We start from the raw sequence: 22892 nt of genomic DNA, 5'->3' as shown, positions 1-22892 counted from the left end.
TATATATATATACATATATATGTATGTGTGTGTGTATATATATATATATATATATATATATATATACATATATATGTATGTGTGTGTATATATATATATATACATATATCTCTATCACTGCCATTAACGGTGTGATTGATCAATAGTTGGCTTGTTGAGGATTTCTATTGGTCAACTTTTATAGAAAGTTATTTTATGGTTCAAAGTACTTCACATGAAAATAATTTAGACTTGTGAGAGCGTGTGTGTGTGTCTCTGCTCAATGACTTCATTGAGTATCTGTTAATTGATTGGTCGCTCACAGAACGACTGATTCATCCTCCATCACCGATGACATCACAGCGCTCTTCGGCCAATCAGGTCGCTGGTCTGAGTCTTTATGAGCAGGTCACAACGTGTTGAGTCTTCATCGTCATCATCAGTTCAGCTTCATCGACTCTTGAGCGTCTCTGATGGGGTAAGACTCTTTGTACTAATATTCATATTTAACATGAAATATGATTTATTGATCGAACGTTTGAAATGTTTATTCAACACAAACTATAAAAGTAGTTTGATGTCATAAACTGAATATATTTGAGTTTTGGACAAAACGAGACATTTGAAACGTTTGATTTTTGACAGTTTGAACGAATAATAATTACTTTAGAAAATAATCAGATAATTATTTATGAACCAGAAAAGGGACCTCGCTGAGATTCAAGATGTTTTTCATAATAAAATCTGAAAAAACTCATTTTCAACCTCAAATAACTTCTAAACAAAGTATTTAAAATATCAAATTATTTTTTAAGAAATGTGAAAATGACGATAAAATTCATAAATATCCCCAAAACATGAATGAATCCACATTTATTTCCTTCAGCGGTTTTGAGATTTGTGTACTTTTATATCTGAATCTTTTTATATGTTGTTTCTTATTTTCCCAGAATCCTTTGGGTGTGGCTCAATAATCTCTGGAAGTTTCTTTTTTTTTAATCGTTTAAAATCAACATCGAAGATTTTAAACGATTTTTTTAGCGTCTCAGTTAAAACGTAATTTTATATTTTAGGTTCAACTCAATATTTGTTTATCATCTTCATCTTCAGTCTGCAGTATTTTGTCTTTAACCATGTTTTACAGCGTGTATTTACATGGTGTACTTGTACCTTACTGTACATGTATAGTGGTTTCCTAAAATACATCCAGAATATCTATCTATCTATCTATCTCTGCTGTAACACGCTTCTCCACCTCACTATGGGTCATAACCACCATCTTATAGGAGTGCCCTCCTCACCGGTTTACCTCCTCACCTGTGGGCGGGGCCCACTTTGCTTTCAACACAAATAAAGAAAATATCGGTAATTAAAATACATAAGCATGAACTTAAATGCGGCTCCTACAGACGTTATTAATATTTTGTGATGCAGTAAATATTTCCAGGAGTCCAACATGAGGGCGGAGACCCCCACAGGGGCCACGAGACGATCACATGATCAAACATTTATGATTCATAAGTTTCATTTAGTTATTTATTAGAAATATTTGTAAATTCACATTTTCTCTAAAAATGAGTCAAATAAAAACAATGAATATAATTAATATGTATTAGTACTTTTACACTGTATGGTGTTAGTACTTTTACTGTGTGGTATTAGTACTTTTACAATGTATGGTATTAGTACTTTACTGTGTGGTATTAGTACTTTTACAATGTATGGTATTAGTACTTTACTGTGTGGTATTAGTACTTTTACAATGTATGGTATTCGTACTTTACTGTGTGGTATTAGTACTTTTACAGTGTGGTATTAGTACTTTACAGTGTGGTATTAGTACTTTTACAATGTATGGTATTAGTACTTTACTGTGTGGTATTAGTACTTTTACAATGTATGGTATTAGTATTTTACAGTGTGGTATTAGTATTTTACAGTGTGGTATTAGTACTTTACAGTGTGGTATTAGTATTTTACAGTGTGGTATTAGTATTTTACAGTGTGGTATTAGTACTTTACAGTGTGGTATTAGTATTTTACAGTGTGGTATTAATACTTTACAGTGTGGTATTAGTACTTTACAGTGTGGTATTAGTATTTTACAGTGTGGTATTAATACTTTTACAGTGTGGTATTAGTACTTTTACTGTGTGGTATTAGTACTTTTACAGTGTGGTATTAGTACTTTTACAGTGTGGTATTAGTATTTTACAGTGTGGTATTAATACTTTTACAGTGTGGTATTAGTACTTTTACAGTGTGGTATTAATACTTTTACTGTGTGGTATTAGTACTTTTACAGTGTGGTATTAGTACTTTTACAGTGTGGTATTAGTACTTTTACTGTGTGGTATTAGTACTTTTACAGTGTGGTATTAGTACTTTTACTGTGTGGTATTAGTACTTTTACAGTGTGGTATTAGTACTTTTACAGTGTGGTATTAGTACTTTTACGTGTCGCTGCTTCAGATTTTTGTCTCTGAACATCAAAGCGATGAAGTTCAGAGTTTTCTTCCTGTTAATCAAACCCGGATGACGTCATCATGAGGCTCAATGAGGGTCTTTGTGGATCTGGTTTTCATGCTGCTTAGACCTGAACCGAGCAGATCTCTGTGGTCCAGCAGCTGACTGCCTCATGCTGAACCTCGACTCTGTTTGTTTGTTCCTCAGATTTGGTGAAGGAGAAATGTCTGAGCGTCAACATCATGAGGTGACTGTTTAATCCTGTTAATGTCACTGAAACAATCCGTCGACTGATGAGGAAATAATCAGCAGATTAATCATGAACATAATCACAGTTCAAATGTACGGAAGCCGAGAACCGCCACACTAAAATAAAGTTTCTTTAATGCTGTAATCTGAAGATCTCAAGCCTCTCTGGAGCTGAGCTAGTGACAGGAAACACATGTTACTACGTCCTGTTTTCAAAATAAGATGCTCACAAAATGTATATATAAACTCAGAAAATATTATAGTTAGAAAGGTGGGACTTTTATTTAGAAAAATCACCAAATTGATGGAGTCAAAGTGATTTTGTTTCTGTATGTAGAGATATACACAAGTAGTACTTTTACTGTCACAGAGTACTTTTACTGAGTGGTATTAGTACTGTTACTATCACAGAGTCCTTCTACACGCAGTAACGTCCCTGTGTTTCAGACCAGCGCCGTGCTCAGAGTCTCCGCTCTCCCATTGGTCAGCTCGGCGCTGCAGTCGATGACATCAGCATACTCTGAGGTCACAGGTCGTTACCCTCTGCTGCGTCTGATTGGAGGAGTCGCTGAGGGCGTCTCCAGCGTCGCCATGACGAGAGCCACGCCCCTTCTCCAGAGTCTGGAGCCGCAGAGTACGTGTGTATAAATACTGCAACTACCACTACTACTACTACTGATACTACTACTACTACTGCAACTACCACTAATAGTGATACTACTAATGAAAACTACTAATAGTACTACAGATACTGATACTGGAGCTAAATACTGCTACTGTTAGTGCTAATACTATTAATGAATTCTGCTGTAAATAATGCATAATACTAGTACTACTGCTAGTACTCCTCATACTTGTACTTTCTGTCTCCAGTTGAAGTTGCCAACAGTTTTGTTCTCGTTGGTCTCGACCGTCTGGAGAAAAACTTCCCGATCCTGAACCAATCAACGGAGGAGGTTCGTTCTCCTGATCAATAACTATTTATTGATCATCAGGATTTATTATCTAATAACTGTGACCAGCTGTATTGTAGATTGGTAGATGTAGATTGGTAGTTCAGCAGCAGCTCCTTCCTGACTAAAGGGGCGTGGCCTCCTCGTCCTCAGGTGCTGGGTCACCTGAAGGACGCCTTGTTCGTGACGCTGGACGACGTGCAGCTGTGGGTGGTGGACGGTCTGGACGGAGCTCTGGACCAACTGGAGCGTCTGTCTGGCAGCGCCTTGTTGGCCGTCCGGCTGCTGCAGGACTCTCAGGTGGGACGAGTGGCCGCGTCGGGATTGGACGACGTGTTGAGTCGTCTGGAGGACGCCACTGCCCACTACCTGCCCCTCCCCCCCACGCTGCGTGAGTACAGGACTTTCAGAATAAAAGCTTAAAGGTTCTCTGTGTCTTCCTGTCACAAAGAATCAGTAGTGTTTGTGTCCGTCAGGTCGTCAGTGGGAGATGAAGGTGCAGGAGTACGAGGATGAAGACGAGGACGAGCCCAGTCTGTGGACCAGGATCAGGAGCCTCCTGCTGAACCTCAGCCTGCAGCTCTACCACCGACTGATGAAGGTCAGAGAGCAGCTGGAGAACGCCGTGAGGACGCTGGGGGACGCCGCAAACCAGGTGAGACAGACTCAGACCAGGTGAGACAGACCAGGTGAGAGAGACACAGACCAGGTGAGACAGACCAGGTGAGATAGACTTCTTCTCCTCCTTCCTCTTCCTCATAGTTTCAGGGTCATGAGGGACATTTACAGACGTCCTGAAAAACAAGATTTGAAGATCATGAAAGTGATTAAAAAGATGTTTCTGAGTTAAAAATGGATTTGAGAGCGTTTGGTCTAACCTCGTGTCTGTCTGTCTGTCTGACTGACTGACTGACTGACTGACTGACTGACTGACTGTTCTTCTGGTTAGTGGATGTAGTGGTTCTCTGGTTGGATCAGATTCTACCGGGGGCGCCTCACCCTGGCCCTTTGTATGTCAGCTGTTGACCTCCTCTGTCCCCCTACAGGTGGGTCTGGGTAAGGTCCTGGAGCTGGTGGGCGAGCTGCTGCGGTACCTGCAGGGCCTCCTGGTGGCGTTGGTGTACCGAGCAGAGAGTCTTCGAGAGCTGACCCTCAGCGGGGTCAGAGGCCAGGCCGTCATGTTGACCGAGCTGCTCCCCGTACGTCAGATCAGAGAGCTGCCGGTTCAGATCCAGCAGCTGCTGGGAGACCTGCAGGAACTCGCCAAGATCCTCCTGCAGCTGGTGATCAACGCCACGCCGCTCTACACCATGGTGAGACACCTGAGACACACCTGGTCTTTGTTCACGGTGATTGGACACAACCTTCGACCCTGATAACGTAATTGAAGATAAATTCCAGCTTGTGTCAGATACTAATCAGTAGCCATCAAATCGTTTTTTTTCTTTCTTCATCTTCTTCTCTTCCTCCTCCTCATTCTTCTTCTTCTCAGATGAGCTGTTAGCTCGGGGTTAGGTGAGCTGTTAGCTCGGGGCTAGGTGAGCTGTTAGCTCGGGGCTAGGTGAGCGTTCATTATTGATGTGAAGCGAGGTCTGACAGTCTTTGTGCTAAGCTAGGCTAAAGCCATCCAGAAGCTATCGCTGTAACACGTCAGAATGTTGTATGAACATGTTTTTCAGCTCCAGCAGCCGTCCGCTCAGGAGGTGGAGGACTTCCTGAACCAGGAGGACATAACCCCCGACAGTTCGTCCCGCCGCGGCTCCGCTAGCAGTCTCTTCCTAAAGGCGATGGACGGACGTCCTCGCCGCCGCCGGAGCCTCTACTCCCGCACCACTGCCGGCCGAGGAGGCCCCCAGAGCCCCGACCCCCCCAACGGTCGCCGCCGCTCCAGCGTGAAGGACCTCCTGGCCCCGGAGGCGGAGGAGGACCTCAAGATCCCTTCTGACGTCGGCAGTGTCGTCCACCGCCGGCCATCCGCCACCGAGCTGCTCCTCGCTCCGCTCAAACAGTTCGTCTCTCAGAGCCAGAAGGCCTTCGAGTACCTGAGCCCCAACTCCCTCGACGATGCCACGGAGGAGGACGACGACTCCTAAACGCCACGCTGAGGTCTCGAATCCGCGGCAAACCGTCGCTGGTCGCACCCCCTCTCGACCAATCGCAGCCGCCGGTCTCCGTCCACGCCGGTCTCCGTCCACGACGGTTTCGGCCTCAGCTGGCGTCGGTTTGTTCGTACTCGTTCATCAACGGCGCGATTGGAAAAGTATTTTAGCGATTCATAAATCTGCAGGTTTTTATTTTACTTCTACAAAACAAACTTTCAGAGTCTCTCATTTAAACTCGACAGTTCTTTAACTTTCACTTCAAGAATTAATATATACATAAAAAAATAAAAATAATACATACATCGACTTTAAAAATGTTGACCTCGAGGAGAAAAGAGTTACTTGTTTTTTCCAGAGCTTTCAGCCACTTCTCTTGGCCTTCATCCATCACACGGTCATCGAAACAACATCCACTGATGAAGTCCATGAGATGTGGCTGAACGCTTTCAAATGTTATTTCCCCCTCAGGGCCACCGTAGTTTGAGAAGGAAGCGTGTCGACTTACTGATGTCAGTTTACTGTGATGAAGTCTTCTTCTCCTTCTTTTTCTTCGTCTTCTTCTTTTCCTTCTGTTTTTTCTTCTTCTCCTTATTCGTCTCCTTTTCCTTTTCCTTCTTCTTCGTCTTCTTCTTTACCGTTGGATCTAAAAATTCTGTTCTTGTTGAGAGATGTGATGAAGAACGTGAAGTTTTGGTTGAGAAGAGAATGTTCCTTAAAGATTAAAACATATATTTGATTCATCTGTAGTTTAAAGTCAAACATTTAACAAATATAAATTCCAATATATTCTAATATTTATAATCTAACAGCTGTTTGTGTCTCTGCATCAACATGTTTCAATAAAGTGTGGTATCTTTCATGCGACAGTTCTGTTGAAGTGATGAGGAAGGATGCTCCGTGGACACTGTTCTTGCTGGTATAATAAAGTTTATTACAAACAAGCAACACATGCCATTACGGACGTCTAGATCGCCCGGAGGTCTCAAGTCGAATCCGAAAGTCCCTGCTTCTAGGGCGCTCGCTTCATCTTTATATAGGGTACATGTCATGTTTACATCTGGGCGGAACGTAAGAGAATGTATGTGGCCTCCTCATTCTACACATCCACCCTTCTGCCCCTGGTCTCCTGCACATCTGGTTTTCATCTAAGACAAATACACTTGGGGTCTTCGCTGTATCGTGTAAGACCTGAAAATATACCACAAAAGCTTTTGGGATCTGCAGCTTCACTTCAGTTTGTTTGTAACAAAGTTAAAAACGGATGTTTGATCAACATCTGCAGGTTTAAATATTCTTAAATGTTTTCATTTACTGAATATCAGATGTTATCGAAACATTTTTAATCGGAGCTCCAAGAAACAAACTGAGGATCAATAATTAAACGTTTTTTATCGACTAACGTGTTGATTAAAGAACGAGTCAGCGCCCCCTACAGGCTGCATTACAACCGGTATCCTCAGTTTCAAGGATCATCCTCTGAGGAGCAGCACCAAAGTTTGCTGACAATGAAAATGCTAACATGCTAAAGTTTAGCAGGTATGTTTAGTGTGTTAGCATGCTGACATTAGCATACTAGCAGTAAAAACAGTGTCCAGCCGATGCTGATTGAATGTCTTTAGATTGTACGGTTCATCCCAATGGTAACTACAGTCCGACTGTTACAATCAGACTTATTACACTACGACTGCTGTTACAATTCGATTGTTACACTCCGACTGTTAGATTGTGAGTGATGTTACACTCCGACTGTTGTTAGACTGAGTGATGTTACACTACGACTGTAATGTTGCAAGAGTTGAAAACGAGTGAAATGAACTAAAAACATGTTTTTATGATGCTCATACAAACTGTCATTACCTCGTTTAAAAAAACAAAAGATAAAAACTATAACTCAGACAAACTAACTTATTTTAAACAATATTTATTACAGAAGAAAATAGTAAAAGTATACAAATAAATGAATACAAAAATCAATTCAATGAATCCACATTGACTTTGCAGCTTCACAGTAAGAGGAATCACATTCAACATCGTCTGAACTTCAGTTCCCAGAACTCCCGGGTGGTGTTTTGTCCTCCGTCTTCCTCCTCTTGAACCATGACGCTTCCAGAAGGTGTCTCAGCCTCTTCCTCGTCTCCTTCACTTTGGTGATGGTCACTTCTTGTTCCTCCGATACGACTTTTGGCCCCTTTAGGCCCTCAGCGGCCTGTAGTCCGTCTGACATGGAGTTGACCAGTGGTCCGACGGTAGGTTTCCCTCCATTTGTGTCTCTGCTGCTCGGCGACATCAGTTCTGCAGCGAAACGGCTCCGGATATTCTCCTGCAGTCTGTTCAGAACGTCGTCATCCTGGAAACACCAGACAGGAGGCTGAGTGACCAATCAGCTGTGTTCATGATGAACAATGTTGATTCTTCCACGTTTAGTTCATCAAATAATCTTCACTAATGAACTTTTATGATGTTTCAAGTGTGAAGTAAAAAGCTGATGTCAGCTGGTGTTGAACAGACTTTATTTCAGACTTCTAAACCAAAACATTCACTTTAAAACTCCTAAGAAGACGTCGAAGACGAAGAAGTGATAAAGCAGCTTTTTAAAAATGATTTCATATATTATTATCTGTCATTATGCATCACGACTGTCATTGAAACTAAATGTAATTTGAAGTAGAATGAATTCAAAACTAAATTACGTCAAATTCATTATTATGGAATAATATATACTAGATTGATTTAAACACAAAAATAGAAAATAACTCGTATAATTTCAGGGTTTCTTCTTAAAGCTGGAATCAGTGATTTCAACTTCTTTGAACAATAATTGACTTCCTGTCAATCGAATAATCGTTTCATAAATGAGAGAAAAAAAGAAACTATTTGTTCATATTTCTCCTTTCTTTATCTATGCCAGCGGTTCCCAAACTTTTTAGGCCACGCACCCCCTTCTACATCCCGACCGGGTTCACACACCCCCAATCCCACCTTAATTAAAAAAAAAAAAAAAAGCAACAGAGCCTTTATAGCCGCATAAAAATCGGACCAATGAGAGAACAGTTTGCTCGCGCGTGGCGTTTGTTTACAAGATAAAAAACACAAAAAAGACAAAAAAACTTCCTGCACTGTGTCTTCGAAAAGCTAACGGACGTACACCAGAAGATTGGCCACATCTGTAGGCTCGTCTACTTGCAGAGAGTAAAACTCACTCTTCTTCACGCGACCGACTAATGTAGCCAGGATGTCTTCGGACAAAGCATCGATGCGGCGACACAGTGTTGTTGGACACCGGGATCATGTCCAACTTGTTTGCTTCTCTCTCCATCATACATTCCACCATCTCTTTGGCAGCTGGGAAGCACACGTCTTTGGTGATTGTGTGAGGTAGCCCCTTTCCTGCTATTCTGTGACCAGATATGAAGCCCGCAGTGCGTGTTTTGTAGACCCAACACATGAATGAGACTGCAGTTGTTTTGGGCTGTTTTGTAACTCCTCCAATTTCGATATAAACAATGTAAGGGGCTTTAGACTTGCACTGGCATGCTTGGTGTTCAGGTGGCGACGTAAATAAGGGCTTCAGACAGCTGTTAGCCAGAACCTCACTGCACTGTCTCCTAAAAATTACGTTCCCCCAAAACTAAAATGCATTCTCAATTACGTTTGACCAAAAACGTATTTTCTCCCTGATTACGTTTGATTTTGACTTATTATGCTGCGTTCACACCAAACGCGTCACGAATTATTCGCGCGAGTAGATTACATACAAAGTCTATGCACAGACGCGGTGAGACTTTTGCGATGGCGCGGCGCGGTGGACGCGAATTTGCAGCGTCAATCGCCAAATCGCCCGAGTTGAAATTTTTCAACTTCTGCGAAATATTCACGTTACGCCCCGGCACGATAGCCTATCAGCGTTGAGTTGCTCCCCCTGTCATCACTGACTTCCTGCCGTTGTTGAATCAGGAAATAAATACTGTAGCCGTCTGTGTTCACCCAGAGCTCTACGATCAAATCGGCATCATTACGTAGTTATTTCAGAGTCCCTTTTTGTCGGTTTATTGCCGTTAAATCACAGCCAGATCAGTTTATGTTGTGTTCACACAGCTGTAGTAAACAGCGACCTGTGGCTCACTAGACACAGTGAATACAGCTCGATAAAATCCACAGAGCTCCTCTGGACAATGTTATGAACCAGACATGACGGCGTTTAGTTTCCCGGGATATCTGTGACTTCCACAACACGTACTAAGCAGAACTAGGTTATTCTTTTCATGGTTAATGGCGGACAGTTGAACGGGTTTCAGGGCGATAAGCCCCGCCCCCTCTCCAGCGCGTCCAGCGCGTCCAGCGCGTCCAGCGCGTCCAGCGCGATTCACACATGAACACAAATGGTCCCCGGTGTTTTGACCAGCGGCGCGATGGACGCGAATATATGGGGCGCGATGAATTCGCGACGCGTTTGGTGTGAACGCAGCATTATATTGACTTATTACAAATACGTTTCTAATCAACATTTTAACACTTTAACATTTTTTCCCTCTCCACCACCGCCTCTGCTTCTCCCTATTACGCGGTCAGAATACTACCACAACACCCCGCCTGTCTCCGGCAGAAATGCGCTCATCCAGGCCGAGCAACGAGGAACATTACGCGGCTACAATACCTCCACAAAGGCCCGCGTGTAAAATCCGGGACTAACCGTGACTCTCTTTAGGGTTAGGTTTGGGTGGGGACGTGGCTTCCTAGTGGAAGTTATGGTTATGGTTAGATGGATACAAATAAATAAAATATACCTCCATAACACCCCGCCACTCTCGGCTCATACCTCCCCAGCAACGAGGCACATCACCCGGCCACAATACCTCCAGAATGTCCCCCGGGTGAAATCCGGGACTTGGTTTTATGGTTCCGAGTGGCGGGCGCTCACCCGTTGGCGCCGGACGCGAGGTCTCCAGCCGCCCCTGCCGTCAGGCACCCCATCAGGTCTGTCAGCCCTCGGAACAGGCCGCGGGGCAACAACTTGTGGGTGGTGGGGGTAGAGGCGAGGCAGATCACATAAAAATAATAAAGACTAGAGTATGGCAAAGATATGTTGATGAGAAACGTATTTGTAATACGTCAAACACAAACGTCATCAGGGAGAAAATACGTTTATGGTCAAACGTAATTGAGAATGCATTTTAGTTTTGGGGGAAAGTAATTTTTAGGAGACAGGACTGCACCATTAGACCACCATTACATTTTTCCTCTCGCGCACCCCCTAGAGGCAGCTCGCGCGCACCACACTTTGGGAATCCCTGATCTATGTGATCAATGATCATATTGATTTTTGTAATTTTGCATCAATGTGATGAAGTACTCTGATTTGTGTTTATTGAAGTCACAAACCTGTTCCTAGAGAATGTGGCCATCCCATAATGACACAACGTTGTTTGTATCTGTATTTACCTGCAAGGCGTCTTCAAACAGACTCCAGACGTCACAGAGAAACTCTGCAGCTGTTTGATACCAAGGAGAACGACGGAGAGACAGACGCTCCGACATCAAGATCAGCTGAGACTGGAAACAAAAAGACGACATCATCATCGTCACCACCACCACCATCATCATCATAAGTGGCAGTGAGCCTCCAGCAGCTTCTGTCAGAGCTCCACCTGTTGGTAAATATACTATTATACACAATGATACCCTGTTGCACTAAAAGTACTAATACCACACTGTGAAAATACTCTGTTACTTGTTACTGATACATTAACATCCTTAAGATTTTTACTAATACATTGACATTAATAACATTATTACTAATACATTAACATTATTACTTACACATTAACATTATTACTAATACATTAACATTATTAACATTATTACTAATACATTGACATTGTTAACATCAGGTCATCTCTGGTTAGTGTTATAGATCTGAAAGTGTCTTTGTGGAGAAGCTGACCTGAGACAGTCGAGTGCAGCCTTCAACCTTCAGGTACAGCAGCAGCCTCTCACACCTCTGGGATGCAAACAAACCACACGGCGAGTTAAACACAAAACGGATCATTAACTTTATAGGAACAAAACATCACACTAGATACAGATTCAGTTCCGCCCACCCTCCACTTCCCCCTCAGGTCATCAGTGTGAGCTCTGTCAGCACTAATGTCAGCTGATGTTTGCACTGTTAGCGCTGCTACACGCTTGCTTAGACATTGCAGTGTTGAGAGCCATATGTAGGAGTAGAAATGCTCGGACATTATGGAAAGAACCCTCGAGAGAAATAACACCTTTCTGTTTGTTACTGTGTCATGTGACTTGTTGCCAGGCGGCAATGGAAACAGGAGTGAGAGTTGGACAGAAGAGTGCCGGTGTTGTCAGAGTTTGGAGAACAGAACGAGACTTCTTTGACACAATAACAGACGAGATCAAGTGAAAGGTTGAGGTCTTATTTCTCTGTCGGGTTCTCTCCATAAGACACTAATAATAAGAATCTGAGCAACAACAAGCACTCTTACTGGACGTACACTGACGAGTTCCCCAGAGCAATTATTTAGCTGCTGCCATTTGCAGCGTTCTCCTTCAATACTGGACCAGTTTCTAAAAACGGTGGTCCCCATCAGTCACTTAGACACAGAAACATGGGTAATATGGTCCAGGTTGAAACATTCTTTCAAAGAGCTCCAGTGAAAGCTGCAATGAGTTTATCCACACAACTTCTCTCACACTTTTTAAAGATACAAACTCTCACCCTCTGGTCCCACAGACTGAGACAAGGACTCTGAGGTCTTGGTGGTCTGTCAGAGCTGAAGGGGTCTGAGCTGTCGAACAGGTCCTGACACAGCGTGCAGATCCACTCTGACCTGTAGGAAACATCACACTGTGATTGGTTGAGATTCACTCGGAGCGTCTCTTTCTGATTTGCTGTAAAGGAATTTCCACAATAAAAGTTTGAGAATGAGAAAGATGATGCGTTTTGAGTAGCTGGTAGGCTTTAATGGGAAACGTGTTCAACTTAGGAGAAAGACACTCACATATTTATTGAACAGACACTAATAATAATTCAGCTGAATGTATAGAGCTCTTTCCCCACAGATGGTTCAGAGGTCTAACAACAATTAATAGTTTAACAGAGTATATATGCACATTATCTCCCCCCCCCCACTTCCTCTGTCTGATGAAGCATCCACCCACCAAGACCAGGTCCCAGACTTGGTATTTGTTTCGTGGGAAGAGGGTGAAGTGGTGAGATCAGGATGACATGAAAATACCTTCGATAAGAGAACATTTATTATTTGAGTTTAAATGAGTCCGGTTGGCCTCGTCTGCATATGTTCAGGTTTAAGAGATACAAGTTAGAACTAAAAGAACAACATGATACATTTCCACAACAGCAAGCACCTGTCTGATCCGACATGAGGCGACATGAGACTAGATATTATATCGATATCGTGACATGAGACTTGATATTATATCGATATCATGACATAAGACTAGATATTATATCGATATCGTGACATGAGACTTGATATTATATCGATATCGTGACATGAGACTAGATATTATATCGATATCGTGACATGAGACTTGATATTATATCGATATCGTGACATGAGACTAGATATTATATCGATATCGTGACATGAGACTTGATATTATATCGATATCGTGACATGAGACTAGATATTGTCGATTTCGTGACATGAGACTAGATATTATATTGATATCGTGACATAAGACTAGATATTATATTGATATTGTGACATAAGACTAGATATTATATTGATATCGTGACATGAGACTTGATATATCGATATCGTGACATGAGACTAGATATTGTCGATTTCGTGACATAAGACTAGATATTATGTCGATATCGTGACATGAGACTAGATATTATATTGATATCGTGACATAAGACTAGATATTATATTGATATCGTGACATGAGACTAGATACTCTACCTCTGAATAGTTTCAGATGTCAAAGATGGCTCGTTGTCACTAAAATATTAAATACAGACACATATGTAAGGATCTCGTCAGTGCTTCATTAGAGCAGATCTGAAGACAAGGAGGAAATACAATCAAATGAACAGAGGAACATTGAAGTGAAAGTGAAAATAAGATCGAAACAGTTAATGTGACATTTGACGGCCATTGTTTGTTTGTGTCATAACTCTAGTGTTGCTGGCAGGGGACCATTTGTTTAGCTGATGGATTGATGGATGGATGGATGGATGTATTCTTACCGGAGGTCGGGTCCAACAGGAGGATCATGACAGTCCCGGTGGAATCCTCGACCGCAGAATGAACAGATTATTGAACTGCTGGCTGACTGACAGGCGGAGCAGCTGACCGTCACCAGAGTCACAGGTGACTCCGGTGACGACGGCAGCTCAGCGATGATGTCATCTGTGACCTCACCTGCATGGGTCTGTGACACATCAAAGAGGAACACCTGGATCACTTCAAAGTTAGCTGGATCATTTACATTTTGAAAAAGATCTGGGATGAGAGAAACTTCTATAATCTATTGCCCCAGTGCATGTTGGGAGGCTTAGCTACACACGCCCCATATAATTTCAGTTAGGATCAATGATCAGCACAATCAACTCTACCATTGTTACCTTTATTTCAAAATAAGAGCATACTGCTTTTAAAGAACCAGATTATTAAGAATTAAGAGAACATCTTGATTTCCTGCTTCACTTTTTCTGAGATACTGAATTTGGGATTTTCCTTAGTTGTCAGTTATAATCATCAAAATTAAAAGAAACAAACATTTGAAATATATCAGTCTGTGTAATGAATGAATATAATAGACAAGTTTCACTTTTTGAATGGAATTAGTGAAATAAATCAACTTTTTGATGACATTCTAATTATATGACCAGCACCTGTATACGAGCCTCGGAATAAAAGCCTGCTGCAGTGCATCAAGTCTGTTCGTCTGGGTCATAATTATAATACAGAAACATTACAATCTGTACAACAGTTCCTAATCTAAACATTCTGTGATTAACTGTCTGCATCCCCATTCAGTTACTTCCTTTAATGGAACCTATAGACATCCTACATATGGTCTTGTTATACATTGACTGACTTCCTCTCATGGAAGCTAAGCAAAAACACCCCATATGGTCGTGTTACCATTCAGCTCGGTACACGATCATATGTCACATATATGGTCTTGTTATTGAGGAAGTCACAGTAGAAAAGTACTAGCACAGTGGAAACTTTCCATCACAACTTTGGGTTAATAGTATTTAACAGGGTGAGTTATATATCATTTAGGGTTTGAATATTCCTTCATATGCAAAAGTCCTGCACTCCAGCTTTAAATGGTTATTTAGCTTAAATACATTTTCTCAACACACAAACATTTAACATCAACACATCACAAATTCTACCTCTGAGATGTAGTGGAGGAGAACTAGAAAAGTAAAGCACTTCAGTTAGATACATTCCACTACTTTACCTGAGTGTCTTCTCTCATCTCTTTCAGGTAAATCTCATCTTCAGAATCACCGGTAACCGGACCAAAACAAGGGTCTGGACATCCAGGGTGGGGCGGAGTTACAGGCAGCTGGCTCAGAGAAACTCTGGGCTGCCATTGGCCCATAATGTAGTCTAGATGTCCAATCATAGAGCTCTGTTCAGTTTCTGTATCTGATACTTCAGGTGCAGGTTCAGGTTCAGGTTCTGTATCTGATACTTCAGATGCAGGTTTAGGTTCTTCCGGTTCAGGTTCTGTATCTGATACTTCAGGTGAAGGTTTCGGTTCTGCAGTTTTTCTATAAAAAACATACCGTTCCCCTGCTGGTGCAGGTTCTTCAGACACAGTGGAGGTCGGTTCATTCTCTGCCGGTTCCGGCCGCTTCGCTGCGACCAGCTGTATATTGCGATTACAGGCGGAGTCCGCCACAGCCCTCACCACAGGACTCTGCTGCTGGTCTTTCAGAGAAGAATGAGGGCTGATATCTGGGGTGAGACACTGGTGGGAGGACAGAGGGCTGCTGGTTGTAGTAAAGCGGATATCCTTCAGAGGTTGATGTAGCGCCGTGCCACTCGGCCCGCCAGAGATCGGGTTTCCTTTGGTGGTTACAGGAAGTGTCTGAGGGCTGATAATTCCCATCAGACTCTTCTGGTGTTCAGGCGAGGTGTTTCCAGGTGAGGTCGGACTGAGCAGCATGGGAAACTGAGGCATGACTGAAAAGAGGGTGAAGCAGGACGCATTGTTTGGGGTCTGAGTGTTGCTCAGCAGGATGGCGTTGGACTGGTTCTGGTTCTGGGGGGCAGGGGGTTTGTTCAAATCCAGTGACGGCTGAATCAGTTGGAAGACCGGAGATGGATCTGCTGAAGGAGGGTGGTGAACGCTGACAGGCAGAAGGTTCCCTGAAGTAGGATTTGTCAGATGCCACACCAGTCTTGAGTTATTTGTGAAGGACGGTTGTTGGACAGTTTGAGTTGAGGTAACTGGCGCGATCGTGGTCAAGGGAGTTTTGGACTGGTTGGCGCCCGGACTGGAGGAGGAAGGATGACTAAACTGATTGGACGACAACTTCCGTGAAGTAGAGGGACAGTTGACTGGAACAGGTGAGTCATTGTCCCAGGTGTTCCCGTTTTGAGGAAGGGTCACACAGGAGGGTGCAAGACAGGTGGAGGTGGTTGGAATGACGGTGGAGGACGAGAAAGGAGAAAGACGCAACTTGCTGGACAAAGACTTTGAGGATGTTGAGGAACAACTGACGGGAACGGGTGCAACAGGTGAGTCAAAAGTGTTCCTGGTTTGGGGGAGTGGTCTGTAGGGGGGAGTAGGCCCGACAAGGGTGGTAGGGGAGGAGGAGGCGGCATTTGGAGTTTTCTGATTGGAGGTTGGTGAGACGGAGAAGGGGATCCATGAAACGTCAAGTGCACCTGGAAACAGAAACATCCTCAGCAAATATAAATCATCAGGATGTTTAGAGCCAATCAGAAACATAAAAACATGTGATGTCATGTTAAATATCAAGTATCCACACCGGTTTACATGATAGAAAAATATATCTCATTTCCGAGGGGGATCTACCAAGAACCCTTTCATAATCCAAGGGCATCATCTAGAACCCACGGAGGGGGATCTACTGAGAACCCTTTTACATCCCAAGAGTTTCATCTAGAAAACCCTTTAGGCTGCCGTGATGCAGCTCAACCCACAACAATCATGGTTCGTTGGGGATTCGGACAGAATCTCGACTCACCAAAGTTCAGAACGGCCTCCAGAGACGTCCTGTCGGTGACGACCTTCAGGTGAGACATGATCTGAGGAGGAGACACGTCCAGATCAGGACGTTCCTTCAGCTGATACTTAACCTGCAGACAGAAAATACCACGAGGTCAGACTGGTTCTGAATCTCTGAGTCCAAAACAACCTGAAGAACTACAGCAGAATTCCTCTTCCTCTTTGTTGCTGTTTCCTGTTTCCTTCTGTTGCGTCCTTGTGTTAGGACGAGGGATCAGGAGTTCTGTAATTTTAACTGTTCATCATAACTTTTTTTAGTTATAAACAAATATAATTAATTTACCAGAAGTGAGAGAAATTCTTTACAGAATTGGATTTTACAGAAAAAAAACATTTCCAGAAGAATTAAATATTTAGATGAAGGCTGTGATTTGTGTAAATATTTTTTTTAAATGATCAAACAAGTAGTTATATTGCTCCAAAATGATGTGAAATTGCATAGTTTGGGGTTAAATAACCCAACATCTACTAAAGGGAAATACATTTAATCACTATTTTATGAAAATTGCAATGTGGCAATATTTGTTAAAGGCGAAATTTGAACCATTAAAAATGAAATATCATTCCCTCAAATATAATCGCAATGCGATATTTCTTCAAAATCATTGAGCCCTACTCTCCTTTTATGTTTTATTCACTGAACGTCATAAAGATCGCTGATAAATGAATGAATAAAGGACGACCAGAACTTCCTGTAATTTGTCCGAAAGTCCAAACCATTCAAAATATGTTTCCACACCAGAACCGAAAACAGAACCCTGGTCCGGTTTGATCCGGGACCGAGACCACCTGTTTTCCTCGGGTCATGGTTCAGTTTGTTCTGAGGAGGTTTCACACCTGTGAAGGGTTCCCTCACCTGAGCTAGGTAGGTCATCAGGGCCGACAGGTCGTTGGTGTTTCTGGCTTCTTCTACAATGTCTGTCACTAACTGTTGGTTCTGCCACAGCTGCTTCATCTTCGTCATCCTCTTCTTAATCCCTTCGAACTCCGACAAACACAACTCCTGCAAAGAAAAACACAAACAGTTCAGTTTCTAGTCTCTGATCGTGTTTCATTGTAAACAACCAATCAGAGGAGAGCTAGTAACGTTAGCAGTACCGCTAACGGCTAACCAACGGAGGTTCACTTCAGTTACATGATGATGCCTTCAGGCTCTGCTCAGTGAACATGAGTACTGGCTTAAGGTATATAAACACTATAAATTACTAAAACAAAGTAAAAGGACAATGATACAGACGACACTGTGATGATTCCCTCTCATCTGTTTCCATGACGATCTTTGTTGTTGTTTACGTTACCTCCGCCTGTTTCAAGATGTCCTGCATCCTCTTAGACAGATGTTTCACGACGATGTTAAACGACCCCTCCAGCTCAGACTTCAGATTAGAACGACTGTCTACGATGTCCTGCAGCCTGAGGAGGAGGAGGAGGAGGAGTGGGGGAGGAAGAGGAGGAGGAGATAACACTTAATTTATTAATCACTCATTAATCATAATTATTGATACATCTTGTTTCCTCGTTGCTGTTCTACCTGATCTTCATGTCCATCAGGCTCCGCCTCACTGTGTCTCTCTGCGCTGTGATTGGCTGAACCACTTCCTCCAGCTGCTGCTTCACATTGTTCAACGCCTCCTTGACAAACTGGTACCTGAGAGGAGGAGGAAGAGGAGGAGGAGGAGGATGATGAGTGGATATAACATGATTGTAGAATGAGTTTGATTATTGAACAGTAATTATTGATTGAAGAGGTTTAAACTGTGATCAGATCAGCTGATGTTCCAACAGTAACTCTTCTTCTCTTATGTGCCTTTACTCAATAACAAGACTACATATAATGTTTATGCACGTGTGTGTTTGACAGGACGATATGGGACGTCTGGTGTAGCTTCCTTCAGAGGAAGTAACCAAATGGGAGCGCAGATAGTAATCGCAGTGTTTAACCTCGAGGTACTAAACCACAGAATGTTAGAGTAGGAGCTGTTGTAGAATGTTTCAGGTAGAAGCAGAAACAGACGTCTTCGTGGGGACTCATCGTACTCCCGTCCTCCTATTCCCCAATCCTTTAAAAGCTTTACACATCCTGCAGCCTGGGCTCCTCCTCCCTCAGACTGCACAGGCCCTCAGTGGATGATTAACTACTACAGAGACAAACTTCTTCTCTCAATGTTCCTCAATTCAGTATTCAGTATTATAGGACTCACTCGGTACTATTATATAGTTTTTCCACCACACTCTACACTAACCTTCTGTTTCTGCTGTGAAGTCTGAAGAAGGGCTTTGATTAAGTTAACTCCAGCTTGTTGTAGCATGTATGTTTTCTTTCTTTCTCTTCGTGTTTATTTTTCTTTCTTACTGTTATGTCGTAGATTTTGTTCTTATTATAAATGCTTTTATTGTTTCTACCATGTAAAGTGTCTTTGAGTGCCTTTTAAAGCGCTATATAAATAAAATGTATTATTATTATTGTTCTAGGATGCTTTTATTGTGAAACTCTTGACACTGAAACAGGAAGCTGTTCCTGTTTAAATCTAAGCTTCCTGACACTTTCTACAAAATAAAAGTCATACAGATATATAGTCTCTGGGACATCTGTCTTGTGATGTCAGTGATACCTGTGGTTCATGTGAGCCGCCAGCTGACAGTCTCTACAGGTGAGCTGGTTACAGGTGAAGCAGAAGAGTTTGAGCGGCTCAGACGGGTGGAGTCTACAGAACTTGATGGGCGGAGTCGAGACGTCTCCTGGAGACAGAAAGGAGACACTTTGTTGACATGTTGTTAAAGAGGAGATCAGTTCAACCTCCAGTTCTTTAAAGTGAAGTCAAAGCTTCACGTGTGTAAGCTGCATTCTCTCTAGTGTCCACCAGGGGGCGACTCCTCTGGTTGTATAGAAGTCTATGAGAAAATGACTCTACTTCTCTCTTGATTTATTACCTCAGTAAACATTGTAAACATGAGTTTATGGTCTCAATCTCTAGTTTCAAGTCTTCTTCAATACAGCATGATGTTCATTTAGTAAATTATGGTCCATTTAGAGTCACACAGACCATAAAGCAGGTCTTACGACCTGGTGTAATACAGTCCGACTACCTGGTGAAATACAGTCCGACTACCTGTTGAAATACAGTCCGACTACCTGTTGAAATACAGTCCGACTACCTGGTGAAATACAGTCCGACTACCTGGTGAAATACAGTCCGACTACCTGGTGAAATACAGTCCGACTACCTGGTGAAATACAGTCCGACTACCTGGTGAAATACAGTCCGACTACCTGGTGAAATACAGTCCGACTACCTGGTGAAATACAGTCCGACTACCTGTTGAAATACAGTCCGACTACCTGTTGAAATACAGTCCGACTACCTGGTGAAATACAGTCCGACTACCTGGTGTAATACAGTCCGACTACCTGGTGTAATACAGTCCGACTACCTGGTGAAATACAGTCCGACTACCTGGTGTAATACAGTCCGACTACCTGGTGAAATACAGTCCGACTACCTGGTGTAATACTGTCCGACTACCTGGTGAAATACAGTCCGACTACCTGGTGTAATACTGTCCGATTACCTGGTGAAATACAGTCCGACTACCTGGTGAAATACAGTCCGACTACCTGGTGTAATACAGTCTGACTACCTGGTGTAATACAGTCTGACTCACCAGTGGATCAATAAAAGGGGATCTATAGTTTGTAATCTGACCTGCTGGTGGCTGATTTAGGATCCGGTGTGATCTGGTTAACGTCACTCTGCGATGAGCTGACAGGCAATCGTAACACAGAGCTTCATTACAGTCCAGACACCAACACCTGAAGGAGGCGGAGCCACAGCTGCAGCGCTGAGGAGACAGGAAGGAGTTAATAACAGGTACATCTACAAGGTAATGGTACTTTAGAGAGTATTTCTACCATTACATCTCAGAGGTAAATATTGTACTTTTTACTGTACTACATCGCAGAGGTACATATTGTACTTTTTACTGTACTACATCTCAGAGTTACATGTTGTACTTTTTACTGTACTACATCCCAGAGTTTTACCTGCTTGCTGATATCTGCTGCTGTCTCCATTTAGAAGAGACACGTCATGTCCTAACAGATGGAGGACGGAGGAACAGAGGATTTCATTAATGTCAAACAAGGATTTTAATAACAAGACATCAAAGATAAATGAGATTGTTAGATGATAACATTTGTTGATAAACTGTTGACCAGATGTCTTCGTGAGGACTCATCCTACCCCCCCCCCCCCTCCTTTATAAGTTGTACACTTTGGTTCCTCCTCCTTCAGACTGCATAGCATAGCATGAAGACTGAACCTTCTCTGTGCAGAGAATAAATACTCTTGAGACGGACTGCTTATATCACATTATAAAACTGTGTAGTTTTATGTCTCTGTCCTCCCCTGTCTGTCCCTGTCCTCACATGTCTGTCCTCGCATGTCTGTCCCTGTCCTCACATGTCTGTCCCTGTCCTCACATGTCTGTCTCTGTCCTCACATGTCTGTCCCTGTCCTCACATGTCTCTCCTCACATGTCTGTCCTTACATGTCTGTCCCTGTCCTCACCTGTCTGTCTCTGTCCTCACATGTCTGTCCCTTTCCTCACATGTCTCTCCTCACATGTCTGTCCTCACATGTCTGTCTCTGTCCTCACATGTCTGTCTCTCTGTCCTCACATGTCTGTCTCTGTCCTCACATGTCTGTCTCTGTCCTATCGCTCAGACCCCCTAGTGCAGATCAGGGACTCTCTGATCTGGTTCATCTTCTACCTGAAGACCTGAATGAGTTCTTGTTCACTCCCCCCCTCCCCAAACTACTAGGCTAAGTATATAAATAAATACTACAATACTTCCAAATACTTCCATCAGTGGACCAGAGACTATACATAAAGACGTTTATTTAAATGACATCTTCAAGTTTTTCCTCTTTATCTTTCTCTCTTTAAAAAATGTTTTCTGTTTGGTCAAACTGCGCATGCGCACAGCGGAGACACAGTAGAAGACGAAAACAACAGAAATGTAAATAAATATTGTTTAGTTTATTAGATGACGTCGTTCAACACAAACGAGTTAAAGAGCAGATATTTTACTTTGAATTCTTAATATTTAATGTAAAGTGACTCGTGTTGTTTACCATCAGGATCAATAACTATCGATCAGCTGATAAACGGCATCATCAACTAATAGTATTACTGTGACGTCATGTCGGTTTATCAGAGTTTAGTGTTTAAAGTGACGGAATAGTTTGTTTTTACTGTAAAATGTAACTTTGTGTCTCACCGTTAGATTCTGTTTCCGCCTGTCGCGAGACTCCACTGAGTGGAGTCCACGCCCTCAAAAGAAAAAAGAAAAAAGAAAAAAAGTCCGTTAAATTTTGAATGACTGTTTAACCCGTTAAGCCCGTTAAACCGGTAGTTTCTGTTTTAACGGTTGGTTCTGTCGCGTGGCGGTCTGAGCGGGTTTTAAAGAGGACCCCTAGGACAACTGGACCGACGGACTTCCAGCGTGACGTCAAGATGCACGAAGGAACACAGTCGAACTTCCGGCGGGGTTTTTTCACAATAAAACATAGCTCGAACCGGAAGTTGTTCTGCGCCGCCATATTGACGGCCGTCCCAAAGCTCTTATTTCTGCTCTGAGGAGCGAGGAGGGAAGACCCACGAGAACAGACTTCCAGGAAGTCTTTTAACGGCCGACACGCCCCCTCATTGTTCATCAGTCATGTGATTGGAGCTGAAGCCGATCGGACTGATGAGATTTTGTTCAACATGTAAACAGTGAAGACGGATCACAGATTAAACTCAAGTTTCGGGTTATATATATATATATATATATATATATATATATATATATATATATATATATATATATATATATATA

General features: G+C 42.6%; 2 protein-coding genes across 11 annotated transcripts; one reads left to right on the top strand and one right to left on the bottom strand.

Annotated features, from left to right (window-relative positions):
* Positions 1-2488: 2488 nt before the first annotated feature.
* plin6 (perilipin 6) lies at positions 2489-7180 on the top strand. Its single transcript, XM_076078384.1, has 7 exons — positions 2489-2692; positions 3142-3328; positions 3568-3650; positions 3801-4038; positions 4124-4302; positions 4694-4960; positions 5327-7180. Exons 1-7 carry the CDS (start codon positions 2618-2620, stop codon positions 5738-5740), a joined length of 1443 nt encoding a protein of 480 aa, XP_075934499.1. The 5' UTR covers positions 2489-2617; the 3' UTR covers positions 5741-7180.
* A 474-nt stretch (positions 7181-7654) lies between these two features.
* On the bottom strand, positions 7655-22546 carry trim33l (tripartite motif containing 33, like). Of its 10 annotated transcripts, none has more exons than XM_076078381.1 (15): positions 22293-22545; positions 21054-21104; positions 20716-20851; positions 19624-19750; positions 18543-18659; positions 18310-18424; positions 17868-18014; positions 16971-17082; positions 15209-16647; positions 13980-14164; positions 12480-12591; positions 11691-11747; positions 11189-11299; positions 10668-10759; positions 7949-8096 (listed from the first exon to the last, which is right to left on the bottom strand). In XM_076078381.1, the coding sequence occupies exons 2-15, from the start codon at positions 21081-21083 to the stop codon at positions 8081-8083; spliced, it is 2796 nt and encodes a 931-aa protein (XP_075934496.1). In that variant the 5' UTR covers positions 21084-21104; positions 22293-22545; the 3' UTR covers positions 7949-8080. The 10 variants fall into 10 exon arrangements, 4 of the variants coding, with proteins under 4 accessions (XP_075934494.1, XP_075934496.1, XP_075934495.1 ...); XR_012947663.1 differs by lacking the exon at positions 10668-10759 and adding an exon at positions 8950-9091 and having other exon boundaries at positions 7957-8096; XM_076078380.1 differs by lacking the exon at positions 10668-10759 and adding an exon at positions 8950-9144 and having other exon boundaries at positions 7957-8096.
* Between the last annotated feature and the right edge of the window lie 346 nt (positions 22547-22892).

This window comes from Anarhichas minor, unplaced genomic scaffold (assembly GCF_050575085.1).
Source record: "Anarhichas minor isolate MPS153535 unplaced genomic scaffold, ASM5057508v1 ptg000066l, whole genome shotgun sequence".
Lineage (NCBI taxonomy): Eukaryota > Metazoa > Chordata > Actinopteri > Perciformes > Anarhichadidae > Anarhichas > Anarhichas minor.
The sequence above is the reverse complement of the archived record's forward strand: the minus strand, read 5'-3'. Positions and strand labels throughout refer to the sequence as shown.

Bases quoted from the DNA above. Each gene is read 5' to 3' on its own strand.
- plin6 (XM_076078384.1), top strand. From the start codon at position 2,618: ATGCTGAACCTCGACTCTGTTTGTTTGTTCCTCAGATTTGGTGAAGGA. The intron at 3,329-3,567 runs GTACGTGTGTAT...TTCTGTCTCCAG, and splicing joins CCAGAGTCTGGAGCCGCAGA to TTGAAGTTGCCAACAGTTTT. The intron at 4,303-4,693 runs GTGAGACAGACT...GTCCCCCTACAG, and splicing joins TGGGGGACGCCGCAAACCAG to GTGGGTCTGGGTAAGGTCCT.
- trim33l (XM_076078379.1), bottom strand. From the start codon at position 21,083: ATGGAGACAGCAGCAGATATCAGCAAGCAG. The intron at 18,425-18,542 runs GTAGAACAGCAA...CCTCCTCCTCAG, and splicing joins CTGATGGACATGAAGATCAG to GCTGCAGGACATCGTAGACA. The intron at 8,097-11,188 runs GTAAATACAGAT...TGGTGTTTCCAG, and splicing joins TGTTTGAAGACGCCTTGCAG to GATGACGACGTTCTGAACAG.